Here is an 18,956-nt window from a genome sequence, read left to right as displayed (position 1 = left end):
GTCATTTGTTCACAGCGTCGCTTCCTTCCTTCGCTGGCCCTCTGGTCATGCGTGCGCTGCAGCGGCAGTGGCTCGGCCTCCAGGACAAACCCGTCACCAGTTAATTTTGACAGTTTCACGCTAAATGAGGCAGTTGTAAAGAAGGACATGGAGGCGCTCGAGCGCTGGAATGAACTCTCGCAGATGATATATAGCGCACGGGCGGAGAAAGCGAACGAAAAGGTGCTTTTGGCTGTGGAAAAGGGTTTGGGGATGCTCGCCGAAATGGGCGCGCTGAATGCGCCGATACAGTGCGAGACGCTCTTGTTGCTGGAGGCAACTCAGGCGCACTATAACCTGCATCAGTTTGAGGCCGCCTTAAAGAGTGCAGAAAAGGCAAAAAATGTACTTTTAGAAACTCCCGCGGCTCTGAGGGACGCTGCGCTGTTGGCGGAGGTGAATCAACTGGTGGCGTACGTCCTTCTTGAAAATGAAAACATCGATGAGGCCATGAATACCTTCACAGATATATTGCGGTGGATTGATGTGGATGCAAAGTCGGCGACGCCGATGCAAGCTGTGGCTGCCGTGAATATGCGTCGGTCAGTGGTCACAGGAATCGGCCTTTGTTATCAAAAACGGGCTGAAAAGGAAGTTGCCACAGGCGGGGATGGAAAAGAGTTGTACGGTAAAGCGCTTGATCTTCTTATTGAGGCACTCAATGTTCACATCGATGAGAACGACTACGACTCTGTGAAGAAAACTCTGTCTAGCGTGTTAAAGTGCTTTGAGGGCGTGAATGACATCTCCCAGGCGATATCGACAGGCGAGAAATATGTTAGTTGGTGCCGTCGGCACTCGGACGAGGCGGGGGCTGCTCAAGGCACCGTCTGGTTGGAGGAGCTGCAGAAGAAGTACACAAAAGAAGGCGACACAGCCCAGTGAGGGGAAAGGCGGGATTATTACACACGCATACGTAACGCCTTCTGATGTCTTTGGGTGGGCGGGCATCAGCTTGGTTGTGACGACGTGCACAATTTTCAAAGGCAAAACCATGGGAGAAGCGGTTTCGAGCAAATTGATGCAAAACAAGGAGGTGAAGCTGGCGTTTATCTACTGTACAGCAATCATCACACCTGCCCTTTGAGACAACGGAGTCACCGTTCAAAGTAGCGTGTATGCTCCCATCCCTTTGACTTGTTTTTTTTCTTTTTCTTTCGCGCTCACTATGTTGTGGGAATGTAGCAAGCAGATGTTTTCTGCGAAGTTTCACCCTTGTTTTTTTATCTTCCGCGCTGCTTCTGTGCCTCTTCTACTGCCGCAGTTGGCCACACAGGAGCTGGACCAAGGAACCTCAAAAAGAAAGAAAGAAAAAAGGCGAAAACAAACAAGTGTCCACACAACCCGAAGAAAAGAAGAGAAAGAAGCTTCGAGGAGGAGAAGCACTGAGTCGTGATAGTGGTACGAAGTCCAATGACGGACGAAGAGGAGACAAGATGTGTGGATCTTCGTCAGTCGTGGCGAACTTTCATGGTTCCCCGCAGCAGGACGAGGGCAGGGAGGGCAGGCGGTGGGGGTTGTGGCAATTACACGCTCCTTCGCCGTTTCCGCGTAGTTGGAACGGAGGCTGACGATCAGCCGCTCTTCTTTCTTTCCCTTATTAGCCCAAACCGAGAATTGCTCAGCGCGACGGCCCACCTGTTCGTTCAGTTTAACGCTCAGTTCCGCGACTGTGTGAAGGAGAGCGAAAACAAAATGACGACGTTGCGTGATCTCCATGAACAGCAGCTAACAGACCTTCTGGAGGCGGCAAACCGAGACACCAAAGACATGCTGGTGGGCTCAGAGCTGACGCAGAGGTTTGTCCTGAGGCATCAAGAGGAACTAGAGGAACTGCAGCAGGAATGCCGCGAAAGCGAAAGATCTCTCGAGCTGGAGCTGCGGCAGGGACTACTTGCCTTCTTGAAAACATCCGCACCCGATGCTCTGACTGCCCTTACAAGGGAAAAACTACGCGTAGGCGTTGATCAAGGCACTCGCATTACAAATATTTCGCACTTCGTCCCTTCACCAGTTCCTGTGCGCACGGTGGAGTTACCAAATCTTCTGCGCTACGAGAAGGTTGGAGTTCGCGCGAAGGACATTTCACTACGACCCGTGGTTGTAGACGTCTCACCGACATCATTTCTGCAAACCTGTCTCACTTCCCTTTGCTCAGAGGACGACGACACAGCACCTGCTGTGACGGAACATCTTCTTCGTTTGTCACAGCAGACTCACGCCGTGCTTTTGCTCATTGGTTCGCGGGCGGAGGCGGAAACACTCTTGTCAACGCAGTCTGCTGAGCTTTTGCTGGACAACTCTTTTTATTCTTGGGAATATCCACGGTTTGCTTCGTTAAGGCGACACCGTTATTTGAAATTGATGCTTTCCACACGGTTTTGGGGTGCCAATATTATTTTGCTTTGGACGCCGCCCAAAGAGGCAGGACCTCCGTCGGGGTGGCCCTTCGCCGTGGAGGATGCGCTTAACTTGGCCTTCTCTTGGAATGCGGACATGTTCTCAGTGGCCGTCATGACGTCGTCGAGTTATTGGCATGCTGCCTCTTTTCGGAGTTCCACTGAACAGGCGCAGGATGTGGCCATGGCGGTCCTGCGTCAGTTGCAGCGTGGTGTGGCTCGACTCGCGCACGAGGCTGCGGGGGTCAAACTCTCCACAACGTGGGGGATGCCAGAGGCGCCTGCGACACAAGCGGCACCGCAGCCGCAGCGATGGGACGACGGCTACGCTGCCAACTCTCCTGCTTCAGCAGGGATGCCGCAGCTGGCATTTAATACAAACATCGCCATTCGTGCCTTCTTTCCCTTTTCCGTTTCTCGGGCAGAAGGAGAGGGGCGACCTTCGTCGCACAGCGGCGCTCTGGCTGCCGCCGCTTCTTTTCCCTCCTTCCTTGCTGAAGCTGGTAGTCCTGATGGCGAGGCAAAGACGGAAGGAGGTCGGCAGAGGCGCAGCGTCCCTTTTGCGTCAGTTTCAAGTGGTGAAAGTTTTTCAAGTGACTTGGCGGCCTCACGTGAAGGTGATTGTCGCTCACAGCAGCCAATGTCGTTCAAGAAGTTGCTCGTGTACACTTTTGGCAAAACGGTTGTAGTTCATTGATTTTGTTTTTGTTTTTCCTCTCTGTATCTCTCTCCTTCTTCTGCCTCTTAGCCCTGTTTCTGGAAATGTGAGGTCAACTGCGCCCGGCATTGGTTTTTTTTTTTTATTGTTGCTGCTGCGCATGCTGCCGCCGAGGGGGACCGCGGTGACGGCAGACGTGGCGGTGGCACTGACGTTATGCCTTTGGGTTCCTTTTTTTTGTTTCTTTCGTCACTCTTTTCCCACAGGGCGCCGGTGAGGAGGAGTGTTTTTGCGAGGCTGCACACACACACACACACACACACTTACTCACTCACTCACTCACTGACTCAAATAATCGTTTGCTGTTGGCGCGTGAGGAAAACGCAAAGGGGAAGGGGGAGCGCAAAGGCAAGAAGAAAAAATAAAACAGAAAAGAAAATAAGTGAGAACACCCGACGGCCGAGCCGACACACGCACAGGCATTTTATACAAGGGTGCTATCGAATAACAAGAAGAAGAACAAGAACAAGGAAGAGGGGCGTGTACGAGGGTTCGCGCATGCCCTCAAAGGGAAGAGCGAGCTCGCCGGCTGGCTTGCCCCCGCGCTCAGCCGAGGAATCGTGGGACGAGCACATTGATGCTGTGCTTTCTGAGCTGCAACAGCTATACTTTGAGCGTATTCGCCCCGTCGAGAAGAAGTTTCAGTATGACGTCTTTCGACCCTCTTGGTTCTCCGAGGCAATTGTGCAAAAGAAACCATTTGTGACGTTTTTGGGTCCTTTTTCCGCAGGGAAGTCTACGTTTATTAACTACTTGCTGCAAAGCAACCACCTCCTAACGGGGCCGCAGCCAGTAACGGACAAGTTCACGGTGATTATGCACGGTGAGGAGATTCAGCAGGTCCCTGGACGTGTACTTATGGCGGATAGTTCACAGCCATTTCGCGGGCTCAGTCAGTTTGGTGACACCTTCGCGGAGGTATTTCAAGGCTTGCTTGTGCCGCACCCCCTTTTGCAGTCGGTGTCGCTGATCGACACCCCGGGTGTACTAGAGGCGGCGGGCGATATTCACTCGCGGCGGTACGACTACGTTAAGATTTGCCGGTGGTTTGTCGAAAAGAGCGACCTTGTGTTTCTTCTTTTTGACCCGACCAAGTTGGATGCAGGGATGGAGCTTCGGATGTTGTTTAAGCACGCCCTGTGTGGTCACGAAAGCAAAATACGCATTGTGTTAAACAAAGCAGACTCGGTGGGGCCACAGGAGCTGATGCGTGTCTACGGCGCTCTGTTTTGGAATCTCTCCAGCCTTATATGTTCGACGGAACCACCGCGTGTGTACGTTTCCAGTTTTTGGGACCAGCCATATAGAAAAGGCACCGACCATAATCTCTTTACAGACGAAAAGTCCGATCTACTCTACGATCTGACGGAAGTAGTGCCGCTGCAGTCCCTTGATCAGCGTGTCACCTCAGTGATGCAGCGGGCGAAGCTGGTTCTCATCTTTGCACTCTTGTGCGCCACCTACAAGTCCCGCTTGCCTTGGCTGATGGGAAAAGATAAGGCTCGTGCAGAGTTCCTTGCACAGCTGCCGCAGATTGCAGAGGACCTCGCAAGTACGTACCGTCTGGGCGTAACCGACTTTCCCACCCGTGAGGAGATGGTGGCGTTCTTGTCAAAGATCCGAGCGGAAGAATTTTACGATATGAATCGCCTGCGAAAGAAGGGGTGGCCAAACTTGCTAAAGCAGACGATTGAAGAGGATCTGCCTATGCTTCTTAAGCCGATCAAACAAAGCGCCGTGGTAGACCCACGCGACCGCAAACACGCCATTATGATGCAGCGTAATTACATCAAGCAAATGTCAGATCAATTGGCGGGTCAGCGTGGGAAACAAGGTGGACTGGGCCAGCAGCAGATTTCAGAACACCGTGCTCAAACCATGCCGAATGCTGCTTTTCTGACCGCCGCCCTTAGTTCCTCTATGCAAGTGCCACAACAAGCTTCATCCCCGCAATTGACGCCAGATCAAATGACAATGATGATGCAGATGATGCAGAACATGATGATGCAGTCACAGCCGCAGCCGCAGCCACAATTGCTGCAGATAGAGCAAGCTCCCACGCAGCAGTTGACGCCAGATCAAATGGCAATGATGATGCAATACATGTCCTCCCAGAATCAGCAGCGGTAACACTGTAGTAGTAGTAGACTTTTTTGGTTTGTTATATATTTATAATTCCTTCCCCCCCCTCCACACACACACACCGTCGCTTTTGTTTGCTTGTTTCTTGCCCTCTGCCCCTTTTATTTCATTCTGCAACACAACATCCGTTGGTTTGTGTTCCGTCCCATATTATTTTGTAGACGGGCGTGTGGTGCGGCTGATGATGGCGAGGGCGATGTCGCGCAAACAACGCCAACTGGAGGGAGAAAAAGAAGCACCATTACCAGTAAAATGAACAGTGCACTGATTATTTTTTTTTTACAGGCACTGTTTTTTTTTTTTTTTGTCTTGGTTTGCTCACAATGCGTTTTATCGTTTTTTTTTTTTTTGCTTGACCCTGTCTTCCTCTGAGCACGTGATTTTAGTTGACGCTCCCAATCCCATTTTATGTGGCCTTTTCTTCTTGTCTTGCTTTCAATCCTTTTTATGCACCATATTCTGCTCCCGTGCATCTCTACTTGCTCCTGTCTTGTGTTGAATTGAACGGAGCCCTGTTTTTTATTTTATTTATTTTATTTTTTCCATTGTGTCTGTGTCCCTCTTATTCCTGTTCTATTCTTCTTGCGTGTGTTGTTTTTCCCCCCTGTTTCTTGATGCATATGCATGCGACACGTGTGTTGCAATTAACACTTTCTTTACTGTAGCGGTCTCCTTCTCTCCCCCACTCCCCTGCGCCGCAACGGGCGGACGGAGACCTCTGGAGGCGTTTCGCGTGGCGATGCGGAGGCAGCGAGAGGATGACGGAGACGGCGGCGAGGAGCGGAGGTTACCTGCGGCGCGATTGGAGGGCCCAGGGTCTGCGAAGCTGCCCGTCGTTGGGGCCGCGGTCAATCCCTTCACAATGCGGCCGTTTTCAAGGCAGTATTACGAACTCCTTGCCGTGCGAGCCACACTCCCGGTATATGAAAAGGCGGAATTGCTCAAGCAATACGTGCGTGACCATCAAGTTGTGCTGCTTGTGGGAGAGACCGGGAGCGGAAAAACCACCCAGGTCCCACACTTCGTCGCTGAAATGGGTCGTTCAGGCCTCGTTGCTTGCACCCAACCTCGAAGAATCGCCGCCATTTCTGTGGCAACGCGTGTCGCCACGGAGATGGACGTCAAGCTTGGAGAAGAGGTTGGCTACCATGTTCGTTTTCAGTCCATGATGGGTGAAAAAACGCGGGTTCTTTACATGACAGATGGCATGCTGCTACGAGAGGCCTTCTCGGATCACGAGTTGTCACGCTTTGGTGTTATTATTGTGGATGAGGCACATGAACGCACAATAGACACAGACGTTCTGCTTGGTGTTTTGCGTCTTCTGATGGACCGCCGTCCTGAGTTTCGACTAATTGTCATGTCTGCGACACTTGACATGCAAAAGTTTCGGGCCTACTTCCCGCACGCACCACTATTGCAAGTAACAGGTCGTATGTATGATGTTCAAGTTAAATATACGCCATACGCGGTAAAAGATTACGTAGAGGCCTCTGTTCAGTGCGTGTGTGATATTCATATGAATGAGTCACCCGGAGATGTCTTGTGCTTTCTCACAGGTGAGGCGGAAATTGAGAAGGCCGTGACGATGACGAAAATGAAACTTGGTTCTTTGGTGGTGCGGGATTTGGAGACCACGCGTGACAGTCAAGAACCAATGTGGGTGCAGGTCCTGCCTCTGTACGGCTCACTGGGTGTGGAAGAGCAAAAGCGCGTATTTCCCCCTGCTGGCCCTCATACCAGGAAGGTGATCTTCGCCACGAACATTGCGGAGACCTCACTTACCATTGACGGGATTGTTTACGTGGTTGATTGTGGGTATCATAAGCAAAGTTTATATAACTCGGAAGTTCGTGTGGACTACCTACTCCCCGCAGTCATTAGCAAAGCCTCAGCTGAGCAGCGTAAAGGGCGTGCGGGGCGAACGCGCCCGGGGAAGTGCTTCCGCCTGTTTCGTATACAGGACTTTGCTACTTTTCCGGACCAGACTCATCCTGAGGTGCTGCGTTCAAGTTTGGTCAATACTGTGCTCTTGCTGCTTAAGCTTGAGGTGGAGAATCCCTACCAGTTTGCCTTCCTTGACCCACCCTCCCAGCAAAGCATCACAGATGCATATTACCAGCTGAGCTTCTTTGGGGCCGTCGACGACGACCTGCGACTGACGGACTTTGGCAAATTAATGGCAGAGTTTCCTGTCGATGCCTGTCTTGCCCGCATGCTAATACGCTCCGCAGAACACCGTTGTGGCGCCGACGCGGTGGTTATTGCTTCCATGTTAGAAGTTGGTAATGTCTACGTGCGTCCGGCAGGGCGTGGAAACGAGGCGGATCAACAGCACGCGACATTTCAGCACCCCGACGGCGATCACCTGACACTTTTTAACGTGTTTCATGCCTTTTGGCGCAACAATCAATCGCCGCAGTACTGTTTTGATCACTTTTTGCGCTATCAGGCTCTGGCGCAGGCCACTCGTGTATATCTGCAGCTGACGAAGCTAATGGGGAAAAAGCAAATTCCTATTGTCTCCACCTACGATAGTAAGACGCGGTCCGTAGACTCGGTGGCGCTGCGGAAGGCGGTGCTTGAGGGCTTCTTCACGCAGGTTGCCTACAAGTCGCCTAATGCAGAAAATTACAAGACCGTGAAGGATTCTCAGTGGGTTGTGTTGCACCGTCAGTCGGTGTTAGCTAAGAGAAAGCGTCCGGCGTGGATTGTCTACGACCGCCTTGAAGTGCAGGGCAACGAGGGGACCTTCATTCGTGTCTCGTCAAGGATTGAACCGGAGTGGCTGCTTGCGGTCAGTGACTTCTTCACAGATCCGGCGGAGTTGGCTGACGGGGAGATTTGTCACATATTAAAATGCCTAAGCAAAAACGATTCGGTAACTTCACCTTCCCCTCACGCATAGCGGTTGGTCTCTTGTGCTCATAAACCGAGGGAGGTGCATCAATGAGGACGGCTACGACGAGGAAAAAAATGTTGCACTGTCTTTTTTTTTGTCGGTGTTGTTCTTCTGTTTTCTCCACCGTTTAAGGCCCCCCGAAACCCTTGACTGTTCAACTACCTGCATCCATTAGGCACTCTCAGTATTGCCATTATTAATTTGCTTTTCACCGTCTCATTCGGCGCTTTGCTTTTCCCTTTTCTTTTGTATTGTGTGTGTGTGTGCCGGAATTATGAAGTCGGCGAGACACACACATGGAGCTGCAGCAGGGCGCTGATGGGAACATAGAGCTTGAGGTTGTCAGGACGGACGGACGCCCAATTGTTTGTCGCCCGATAGACGTGGGCGAGTTGCTCAACCAAAAAGGCCGCACCGTCGAGGTGGGCGACGGTGTTCACGTCCGGCTGGAGGAGTACAGTAGCGAGGAATTTGCCTCCACCTCTGATGAGGCGGCGGAGGGGACCGACAGCGATGGGAGCGCGAGTGAGTGCGTGAGCAGCGGCAGGATAGAAGCCCCGCCGGGGTACCGCAGGGTGGCCGGGCACGACGACGCCTTCAGCCTCCGCGGAGGCGGGGAGGTTCCCGACGCGAAGAGGCTGCGTCCCCAATCGCCGGGCCGAAGCATGGAGGTTGCAGTTACGCGCCCTAGCAGCAGCAGCAGCAACAACAACAACAAGCACGGCAAAGGGACACTTCCCTCCCGTCGTGACGTCTGGGCCGCCTTTGCGCCCCCAACAGACCCTGAGAGAAGTTATAAGTGGCTTCAGTCGACCTCGCTCATGCCAAGTGCAACGTCTAGGCGTTTTCGGCTGCCTCCGCTCATGTTACATGCCGCGGCGTCTTACCTAAGCCCTGTCGACCAAGGGCAGCGGATTCTCGTGCACGGGGGGACGACCAACGTTGGCAAAACGGTGGAGAGGGAGGTGTATGAATTTTCGCTTCTAACGGGCCATTGGCGACGACTGGAGGGCAAACATGTGCTTTTCCCCGGTAATTATGGCCATGCCGCGGTGGTGGTGGAACAGCCTCAACGTCTTGTGGTGATCGGGGGTGTGGGTCCTGGCGGCAATCCGGTCCAGACGGAAACGGCTTCTGATGACTTCTTCAAGCAACGGGGCCGTCTTCTGTTCCCATGCAAAGGCACGGGAAGGACAAGGCGACCACCATCGCTGCGGACAGAGATTGTTGACTCAGAGAAACCAACACTCTGGTCTCTTGCAATGCAAGTTGAACAAGAACCCTCGCTTGGTCTCTTGCCGATGTTATTTGAGATGGACCTGAAGACTCTCCGTTGGAGAGTCGTCCAGACAACTCCAGAGATTCCTGTGGCTTTTCACACATCTGTAGCAATTTCTCATACAATTTATGTGTTTGGAGGTCTGACAAATCGACTACTCGTTTCTACACAGCTTATAGCGATCGATGCTAAGACCTATACTGTTTCACTCGTTCACTCATCTACGGTTGCCCCAAAGGCACGCTATCTGCACACTGCCATCATGTATGGGAATTGGATGATCATCTATGGAGGCTTTGATGCGCACAACAACCCACTAGATGACGTGTGGGCTTTCGATGTGGTAAATAGACGTTGGGAGCAGTTGGAGTGTCACGGAGCGCCTGCTCGTGGTGCGCATGCGTCTTGTCTTGTGGGCTCGCGTTTATTTGTCGTTGGGGGTTTTGGAAGCGCCATCGCAGCTGGGGAAAAACCCACAAGTAGTATCTTTGCGCTTCAGCTGGTACCAACCAGCACGGGGCAGTATCTCTGGAAGCAGCTGACCGTGCGACCTACAATTCCCCCGATTGCTTTCTCCGTTGCATGCCACTGCGCCGATGACGCTTCGCTTATTCTGTACGGTGGATGCACCGTCGCCGGAAAGAGTATGCCGAAGCGTACGCCGGACGCAAAGAGGCTGAAACCACGTGTGGCAGCCATCCAGAGTGGCGGCAAGAGGCATAACCACAGACACCTCCACGATGCTGACGACGAGGATGGGAACGATGACGATTTCTGGAAGGGATTGCTGCCTTTTAATGACGGCCTTGTGCTTACGTTTCCGGTGAAGCGGCAGAAGAAGAGTTTGGCGGGCTCTCACGCCGACGGTAGTGAGGAGACGGCGATGTACGTGAACGAGCTTGGGGTGGTGACGGACCCCGAGGAAATGACCCCAGAGTTCCGGGCATTTGTGCGACGGCAACACGATTTTCTCCTCATGAAAGACGCGTCGCGCGCGCAGGCGATGAAACGGACGACGATTGAGGAACTTGAGAACATGGAGCCACACTTGTATTTGACGCCAGAGGAGATTGCGTTGCTGCTGGACCGAGGTAACCTCCTGTGCGACAGCTTTACCGAGTACAAGATGGAGACGCTTCCACACAACATCCCCGACAGAGAAAATCGCGTGCACCTTAACGACGAATGCCTCTCTCTCAGTCGCCAGATAAGGGATGTACTGGTGTCTATGAAGGGACAGGCTCCTGGGCTGACGGCAGTGAAGTCCAAAACGCACCGGGTAAAAACGGGAGAGAAGTTTGAGGACCATTCAGCCGCCAAACCATTTCGTCGTGTGGTTGTCATGGGCCTTGTGAAGGAAATTAAGGCAAATCTCAAGCGTATTCATACCTTGAATAAAGTTATTCTGACCCTGGAGTGGGAGGAAAAGCTGGTTTACCTTGACGCCGTCAAGAAGATGAAGACACGGCTAGTGGAGTTTGTGCAAACTGTGAAGGATGTCCTTGACAAGTACATTGAGCGAAGTGTAGAGTCCTTGGTCTCTGCCGCGGAGAAGCAGAAGGACAACCTGCGACGGTTGGCAGAGATTGTGGAGAAGAATCGGCATGACAAGATATTTCAAACCGAGGAGCCCGATCCAGAGCGTCAGCGGGTGAAGCAGATGTGGAGGAAAGGTGAGGGAAGTGCAAGTCCGCAGAAGGATTCCAAGCGGTCTGTCTCACTTTATCGTCATCGCCGTCGCTCTCGTTCCACTGGGGCGGGCTACTACAAGGATGAAGCCAAGGCGGTTATTTCACTGCAACCAAAGGAAGTTGAACATTTGCTTAAAAAAGTGCAGCTTGTGCTTAAGGTGGCGAACTTATTTGGTGACTACTGCAAGTCGACGAAATCGCCTGAGCATAGGCAGCCAAGTGAGGGGCCACCGCCACCGTCTGCAGCGCCTCCGACCCTCGCCGCCTCGGAAGCTCAAGCTCTTGCTGTTCCTTCTGCGCTTGCTATTGTGGAAGCAGTGGCCCCTTCTAATCTTGCACTAGTAACCCGCACGGCTGAAACAGACATGGGGGCCGCTTCCCCGAGTGAGCTTGTTATACGCCGCTCAGATGCCATTCGGCAAGAGGCCATGGAAAAGGCAGTTGCTGTGGGCCAATGTGTGCGTGCGTTCGCAAAGGAGTTGGAGACACCTTCCCTGGTAGGTGACAAGCTGGATTCCCAAACTGGTGTCAGTAAGGATGGGGATGGGCAGACACTTTTGCGCCTTTCCTCGCTACGTCCTCTTCTGTCGTGTAAGCGGCAACTGGTGCAACTCGGCGAGAAGGTTCCTGGAATTCGCGTCAATCGTTGGTCAGTGGAAGATGTTGCTGGCGCCCCTCAGGACGAAGAGGCCCAAAAACGTTTTGAGAGGATGTCAATGTGTTTGTCCGCGCTTGTGCAGCGCCTCACGGCAACCTTTTTGGCCAAGGCGGGGGGGAGGCAGCCTCGATCGGCGATCAGGCAGGTGCAGCTTGAGGGGGCTCGGAGAGCTGCGTCATCCTCTTCTGCACACCCGCCCCCGCGTGCACCACGGCCCCGCTTATTGCTAACGTCGCCGTCGCCTTTGTCCACGAGGCATGGACGGGTAGTGAGGGTTATTCCTACGGCGGGTCCAAGTGAGGTCGCTGCGATCCACCAGGGTGGAGAGGAAGGCGCTCCACAGAAGCAAGAAACATCACCATCACCGCCACGAGAGCACCAGCAAGAAGAAGAAGAAAAAAAGCAACCTTCATCTTGCGTCTTTGCACCGCTTTCTACTCCATGGGTGCCTGTGCACCCACCTAGTCTTGACGCGACTGCTGCGACGCCAGAAATACCCAGACCCATTTCTCTCACCTCAAATGAGGCGAAGTCACTTGTGGCGCCGTTGTATACCGCGAGTCCTTTCACTGGCGAGGGTGTTATTATTTCATCTGTGAAGGAGACAAAGGTCATTCCGAACGCCAATCCCCGAGAAGCCACTTGGGAAGAGAAAAATTCTGCTACTATCGCTCCCTGTACAGACGCCTTTAACGCTGTTTCGTGCGGAGATGCACGACAACCGCAACCACCATGCATTGTTGTTTCCAGGGGTCCAACTACTACGAAAACTGATTTTAATTTGTCTATGCTGACGGAGTTGAGTCCATTGGGAGGGTCATTATCTGCTACACATATAGACATGCGGCCGGGCATGGTGGAGGGCGATAAGCCTGCTTCATCCGGTATGGTGAGCCTTTCTCCAGGAGTTTTTCGTGGCCCCAACGCGTCTGTTGTTGAGGGGCGTCCAGAAATGGGTCTTTCGCCCCAACAAGAGACGATGATCCTTGAAGATGATTATTTTCTCTTCGGGCGGCGCTACGCCTCGGAGCCGGTGGTTGCCCCGCCTGTTGTGGAAGACACAGAGAGGCGTCAGGTCGTTGCGGCGGTGGATTCTCCACTAGTGGATCGCCCTGAGAGGACGGTGAAGGTGTCACCGCCCGTGGGGACGCCTGCGGGCCTCACTGTGGCAGCGCCGCGAAGGCACGTGGGACCCTCGTTGTCCCGCCAACGTCCCTCTTCCGACCCTGCGCCGGCGGCGTGGACGGATGCCTCTGCGAGGCCTCTGAGGGAGGAAATGTTTCGCGGAAGACTAACGCCTGGTGAGGTGCAGATCCTACAGGCAAGGGAGCGTCTGCGCGCCCCGTCATCGCGGCGGTGAGCAACGAGAGGAAAAAAATTAAAGGATAAAAAAAAGCATAAAAAATGCAACAAGGACACCAAAAATGAATTAAAAAAAACGTAACGTCCGTGACCTTCCCATAGATGAGAAAGAGACCGATAGAATAAAAAGGAACGACATAGATTTGAATTTGTGTGTTTTTTATGTATTTTTTTTTTGCCTTCCTTTACCGGGAAAGTCTGCATAGTTGAGGAGGGAGGAGGGAAGAAGTACACTCCATTGTGTTTTAGAGGGAGATTGGGGGAGGGGAATGTTTTTATAGTTGCATTTACGTATAGAATGAGTTGAGGGAAGTAAACAATACAAGGTGGGGCACGAAGCACGGAAACGGAACAGCGGCGGTCACTGGTGTGGTGAGTGAGGAAACTGCAATATTGCTTTCTGGCAATAGCTACACGATTGAGAGACAAAAATAGTAATAATAAAAGAAAGGTCACCCATGGGTGAGACATGCGGCTGTTGCTTTCGTACATGCATATTTTCGTTATCCAACTCTTTCTTGCTTCTTTTTTCTTTCTTCGTAAACTGCAGGTTGCCTCTTTTTGTACCGCTTATCGACCCTCCACCCACCCCGGCGTCTCCATTGTGGCGCGAGGGAAAAAGTATAGGTGCATACTTTTCTATATAGCAAAAGGAAGGAGGATATTCTGGCGTGAGGAGGAGGTGTTTCCTGCGCAGTTTACCTCTGCCGTCGAAGGGCAATCAAAGGCGGGATAAAACGGGGAACGAAAAAAGAAAGTAAAACGAAACAAAAACAGACAAACAAACAAACACACACACACACACACACACACACAGAACAAAAAAAGTCTGATAAGAGAGACTCCACACTGGAAGCAGCGTCCAAAGTGAAAGGGGAAAAAAAAAGAGTGTAGAAAAAGCAAAAAAAAAACGTTACTGTGTTTCGGGGTATTGGTATAGGCGAATGAGGGAGGAGCAGAGGTACCTGCCGTTTGGGCGACGGGATCCATTGGCGCGCGACTACGAGGTGGCCAAACGACCCATTTTTTTGCTGGACGGTTGGAATATTGTGCAGGGAACCGATGCTGCTGCATATGTCTCTAGCGGAGTAACAGATGGCGTGATGTACGGCACCAACGGAGCTCTAGGCGTTCGGCACCGCAGTGAGGGTGAGACTATTGGTTTTGAAACAAATGTCTTCCTGAATGGGGTGTACCACAGTGTTCCAATTGATAAGCACATAAAAAGTGAGGCCTTACCCGACGAGATGCAGCTTGGGGCCACTGTGTGTGGTGTCAATCTTGACTGCCTTATCGATGGCGACTGTGGCACTCTTCGGGCCCTGCCTTCTCGATGGCTTGATTTACGTAGTGCAACTTATCACAGTGAATGCCGTGAAGTAATGAGTGGGGATGGTGGACTGATGTTTGATGGTGCCTATCGCCGTGTCGTCTCCATGAAGGAGCTGGATTTGTGGGGGGCAGAGGTTGCTTACTCCAATTTTTTGCTTGGCTCGTCGTCCAGTGATCTCCAACTCCCCGAATCCCCTGATTATATTCCTCCCACAAACATTATAAGTTTCTTGAGCTCTGATAATACTTTTCCTTCTTACTCCTTGGAATTTCATGTGACAGTGACGGTGGATTTGCGAGAGTGGGTTGTGCTGCGCGGTGACAGCGCAGATGATATTCTGCTGCAGTCCCGCACCTCAGGCGTCGTCGTGAGTACGGCTACGCAATCCACCTGCGTTGTGGAGTACGAGAGTGGCTCCTCAAGGCTTGTCCCAGAGGACCAGGTGTTGTCCGAGAGAGGAGACCACACCTTACTGGATAGAAATTTTGCCGCGGCGGCCGTGTCGTATCCCAGTGAAAGCGAGAGTGACCCCGGGTATGGGGGCGGCGGCCTTTCTTCCTTTGTGAACCCCCGAAGCAAGAGCATGTCTTTCAGGAAGCGGTTTCACTTAACCCTCAGCGCCGATTCAATGCCAGTGAAATTAACGCTAACGTTTTTGGCCCGACACCACAGTGGTGGGATTCCCCCTTCCCGTCCGTTCCCCGGTATTTCAGAAATAATTGATGACCAGCGCCTGATTTTGGATAAATTCTGGGATCGTTTTGATATTGATTTGGAGCAACAAGAGGAGCTGACACCAAATCGATTACGTCTCTCGCTGCTGTTCAACGCATTTCGATTATTTTGTGTTTCCCATAACCTGCACAATGGGCTGCCGCGGGGAGGGTGCTCCGCCACCAAAAAGAGTCTGTTGTATGATCTTCATCAGTATTTGTACCATGGTATTTTCTATACCCTGACCTCGCCGCCGCAGGCCTTGGCTTTGATCCGAAGCCTCTATTCCCTTCTTCCCCAGGCAAGAGTAAACGCTCATCGTATTTCGCTAAAGCACGGCGCCGTCTTTCCACGAAGCACCATTAAAGGGACGGAGTGTCAACACTACAATACCGTGAGCCAGGCACGATTGTATGTGAATGCCGAGATTGGGTACATCATTAACTTTTTCTTTGCCGCAGCAGAACACATTGATCAAAAGGACCGCCTATGGCTTCTAGAGCTCATGCTAGAAACAGCGCGTGTGTGGCCGCAGTTGGGGGAATGGGTGGAGAGTGAAGCTGCGTTTCGTCTGGATAATATTGCAGGGCCTGATGAATACAACAGCACAGCCTCTGGAAACTTTTATATTCACTTATCTGCCAAAATGCATTTGCGGAATGCCCTAGACCTCTATGAACAGCAACAGTGTTTACTTGGAGAAGCGGCCATGATGCGTCTGCTAAAACAAATTAATATGGACAAATCCGAGCTTGAAGATTTTAGATCTACCTCCGACGGCATTGTGGTACGTCGTAAGGATTACTTGGGCGTGTACATGGTGCATGACTACTTTAATACACTTGAGGAATGGAGAGCCGAGCGACCTAAGCACCCACTGTCAATGAACTACCATCCCCTCGCAATTTTTCGTCACATGCTTGTTGATGTTCCTGAGGTATTGTTGGGAATGATTTTGTATCAGGACATGTTCGAAAAAAAAGATTTGGTGAAAAACTTGGCTCACTACGAAGCACTTTGCACGTATGATTCACCCGAGTCTCTCGCTATTGTTTCAGCGATGGATTTTCAATCCAACGGGGCATTCTCGCATGGGATTCCGTTACTGCGCTCATTGCTGTGTCTAGACGTGGATAATGTCATTTACACTGCCGATGAGGGACTCGATTTTGGTGCAATGTCTTCCGCATGGGTTTCCATTGTTAGCGGCATCGGGGGGCTTAAATTGGGTCAACGGACCCTTTGTTTAGATCCATGCTTTCCCGCAGGATTGACGGTTGTCAAGTTTACAATTTGTTGGCGGGGGGCAACGTTGCGTACCACGGTGGACAAGGATTGCGTTACATATGAGCTTCTTGCAGGGGACAGTATTCGGTTTGTGCATGGTAGCGGGCATCGGATTCACCTTCACGCGGGGTTTCACCGCTTTGCTGCCAAGCGGCAAGTGTCTGTGCCGCGGCAGATGCGAAGCAGCGGGGGGGAATTTGACGGTGCCATCTTTCTTTGCGAGACATTGTTCGACGACATCATGGACATCAACTACGCGGCGTGGTACAAAACGCTTGAGTCCCTGTTTGAGAATTACAGAACACTGCACCTTCGTGAAATTAAACCCTTAACACCGGAGGAATACCTTGAGAAAGTTGTCTACCAAGCAGAAGAGCGTGAGATTGCCTTTAGTGGCATTCACAATGTCTTGTTGTCCCGTGGGATTGACCTCGAGCTCGGCACCCCAGACGATGCCGAGATTGTTGAGACACGCTACGGACTGGCGAACGCCAAGTTGGCAGAGGTGGCAGAAATAATGTCTCGCGTGAACCCGCGCGTGAACGCCTCGATGTACGCCCTGTTGAAGGATCTTGCCAACAGCGGCATTGCGCTTGCGGTGGTGACGTACACGCGAAGCCTCAAGGCTCTCCTGCACTATAATCCTGAGATGATGTCGCTCTTCCTTGCTTCTATTGACGGGGAAGAGGCGCACGCTCGACACATCAAAAGTCGTCCTCATGTTGACATTTTCCTTCGTGGGGCCGAAAAAATTCACGTGGATCCGGCGCGCTGCCTTGTCTTCGCCACGCATCTTGATCGCGGCTTTACGGCCGCCAACCTCGCCAAGTTTCGCATGTTTTTTGACGTGGAGGTGAAATTTGTGATAACTCCGGTCTCGCCGGGCCCGCATCCGTATCCCAAGCCTTCCGGGGAATTGGCAAACGCAGCGGGGTCGGATGCTGCCCCGCTCTTTTTGTCGCTCTCACGGAATCATCTGCCAACGACAGTTGACGCCCTGGAGGACATGTTGTACGAGCGCAGCGAAGCTGCGGGTGATCCGGGCATGGCGTGAGCCGGGGCTGGAACGAGACGCCCAAGGACTACCGAGGGTTGAGCATCGAGGGGTACCGTGAGTGGGAAGGGCCGCGACACAAATACATGGAGGCAAGTCAGTTTTGCGTGCCTTTTCTGGAGGCAACTGAGGGACGAAATGAGACTACGCACACGCACACACGCACACGCATAATGCCAACAATATGGGTTCCTTGTCGAGGTTTTGGATGGAAGGAGCTGATCTAAACGCACGCTTGTACGCACAACGGCGCTCCCTCTTTGCGTTAGTGTATATGTACATATTTGCGGGAGGTTTGAGTTGTCCTTGACTTTAGAAAATTAGTAGTCAGTGTTCTTCCCTCGCTCCCTCTATCTCGTTGTTCTTTTGCCGTGTCTGTGACTCTGATGCTGCCACTATCAGGGGAGAGTTGCTGGTTTGTTTTGGGAGTTTTCTGACTACCACTGAGGATGATCATGTTTGTTGTTGCTGTTGTTGTTGCTGCTGTGCCCCACTGTCTTTTGTCGGCGCGGATTTGTATGAGCTGCCTTTTCATTCTCTCATCATAACTCCTTGTTTTTTTTTCTCACCTTATTCTGGCCCATCTTGCTTTTCTTGTATGCATGTTATTCTTTAACTGCGGTAGAGTACGGTAAGCCACCATGTCAGTCACAGACACACTTGGGCCGCTGTTTACCTTCCTCATCGTTGTCAATGTTATGGGCACAGCCATGCCGCTGGTGCGGCATCGCTTTGTTTGGTATACTCTGGCGTTTGTCTTGTTTGGCTTTGCCGGTCTTTTTCTGATGTTGGCCGTTATTTTCCTCCTTGCTGACTCAGCGGTTTCACTCTACGATGTTAATACCAAGGGAGAGGTGAGGGTGCAAGCGACGGTCCCATTTGACCCAGCATCGTTTTTTTTAGTCAACGTGACTATGACCACGTTGATGTCCACCGCGGTGCTAGCGATGGTGGCTTGGCTCTGCTATCAGTCCCGCAAGAGCTGGCACGTCTACATTCTGCCGATGCTGCGTGACCTGAACGCACTCGAGCAATCTGTTTGGTCCAATGCGCTGGACCTCCGTGACCGCGTTGTTCCAGACTCACTGTGAGGGCGTCTGCGCCTCACATAACGAAGTGGGGCATTTGCGAAAAAGGGATTCGCGCTGATTGCACCAGAGACGAAGCCCAGCAAATGCAAGAAGAAGAATAGTAATAAAAGCAGGTGTGTCCTCCTGCGTCTCTGCCAGCTTCACATGTTTGCCTGCTTAGTTTTTGTTACTTATGTTCCTCTTTCTTTACTATTGTGTTGACTTGCTTCTTCATCCTTGCAATTTCCAGCATAGGTGGCCCTGAAGTACGCTCGCAGCATAGCGGTATATTTCTTCTTCGTGCTGCT

General features: G+C 52.0%; 7 protein-coding genes across 7 annotated transcripts, besides 10 other annotated features; all 7 read left to right on the top strand.

Moving 5' to 3' along the window:
• Nucleotides 1-924, top strand: Tco025E_03744 (uncharacterized protein; the record flags this gene model as incomplete). The annotated part of the gene is made up of 1 exon (XM_029370662.1): nt 1-924. A coding segment is annotated over one exon (924 nt), but the record flags the coding sequence as incomplete, so codon positions are not given.
• A 528-nt stretch (nt 925-1,452) lies between these two features.
• On the top strand, nt 1,453-3,135 carry Tco025E_03743 (uncharacterized protein; the record flags this gene model as incomplete). Its single annotated transcript, XM_029370661.1, has 1 exon — nt 1,453-3,135. The coding sequence occupies one exon, from the start codon at nt 1,453-1,455 to the stop codon at nt 3,133-3,135; it is 1,683 nt and encodes a 560-aa protein (XP_029229233.1).
• A 261-nt stretch (nt 3,136-3,396) lies between these two features.
• Nucleotides 3,397-3,446: a microsatellite.
• A 152-nt stretch (nt 3,447-3,598) lies between these two features.
• Nucleotides 3,599-3,631: a microsatellite.
• A 23-nt stretch (nt 3,632-3,654) lies between these two features.
• Nucleotides 3,655-5,286, top strand: Tco025E_03742 (putative sarcoplasmic reticulum glycoprotein; the record flags this gene model as incomplete). Its single annotated transcript, XM_029370660.1, has 1 exon — nt 3,655-5,286. One exon carries the CDS (start codon nt 3,655-3,657, stop codon nt 5,284-5,286), a length of 1,632 nt encoding a protein of 543 aa, XP_029229232.1.
• Nucleotides 5,287-5,589: 303 nt separating this feature from the next.
• Nucleotides 5,590-5,648: a sequence feature (GA-rich).
• A 165-nt stretch (nt 5,649-5,813) lies between these two features.
• Nucleotides 5,814-5,840: a sequence feature (A-rich).
• Nucleotides 5,841-6,037: 197 nt separating this feature from the next.
• Nucleotides 6,038-8,206, top strand: Tco025E_03741 (ATP-dependent RNA helicase-like protein; the record flags this gene model as incomplete). The annotated part of the gene is made up of 1 exon (XM_029370659.1): nt 6,038-8,206. One exon carries the CDS (start codon nt 6,038-6,040, stop codon nt 8,204-8,206), a length of 2,169 nt encoding a protein of 722 aa, XP_029229231.1.
• A 290-nt stretch (nt 8,207-8,496) lies between these two features.
• On the top strand, nt 8,497-13,188 carry Tco025E_03740 (uncharacterized protein; the record flags this gene model as incomplete). Its single annotated transcript, XM_029370658.1, has 1 exon — nt 8,497-13,188. One exon carries the CDS (start codon nt 8,497-8,499, stop codon nt 13,186-13,188), a length of 4,692 nt encoding a protein of 1,563 aa, XP_029229230.1.
• Nucleotides 13,189-13,702: 514 nt separating this feature from the next.
• Nucleotides 13,703-13,728: a microsatellite.
• A 209-nt stretch (nt 13,729-13,937) lies between these two features.
• Nucleotides 13,938-13,979: a microsatellite.
• Nucleotides 13,980-14,006: a microsatellite.
• Nucleotides 14,007-14,017: a microsatellite.
• Nucleotides 14,018-14,134: 117 nt separating this feature from the next.
• On the top strand, nt 14,135-17,578 carry Tco025E_03739 (glycosyl hydrolase; the record flags this gene model as incomplete). Its single annotated transcript, XM_029370657.1, has 1 exon — nt 14,135-17,578. The coding sequence occupies one exon, from the start codon at nt 14,135-14,137 to the stop codon at nt 17,576-17,578; it is 3,444 nt and encodes a 1,147-aa protein (XP_029229229.1).
• A 459-nt stretch (nt 17,579-18,037) lies between these two features.
• Nucleotides 18,038-18,065: a microsatellite.
• Nucleotides 18,066-18,219: 154 nt separating this feature from the next.
• Nucleotides 18,220-18,669, top strand: Tco025E_03738 (uncharacterized protein; the record flags this gene model as incomplete). The annotated part of the gene is made up of 1 exon (XM_029370656.1): nt 18,220-18,669. The coding sequence occupies one exon, from the start codon at nt 18,220-18,222 to the stop codon at nt 18,667-18,669; it is 450 nt and encodes a 149-aa protein (XP_029229228.1).
• A 276-nt stretch (nt 18,670-18,945) lies between these two features.
• Nucleotides 18,946-18,956: part of a microsatellite that runs on past the window's edge.

Source organism: Trypanosoma conorhini (genome assembly GCF_003719485.1).
Source record: "Trypanosoma conorhini strain 025E chromosome Unknown Tco_14.4_contig_00175, whole genome shotgun sequence".
In the NCBI taxonomy this organism is placed as follows: Eukaryota; Euglenozoa; class Kinetoplastea; order Trypanosomatida; family Trypanosomatidae; genus Trypanosoma; species Trypanosoma conorhini.
The sequence above is the reverse complement of the archived record's forward strand: the minus strand, read 5'-3'. Positions and strand labels throughout refer to the sequence as shown.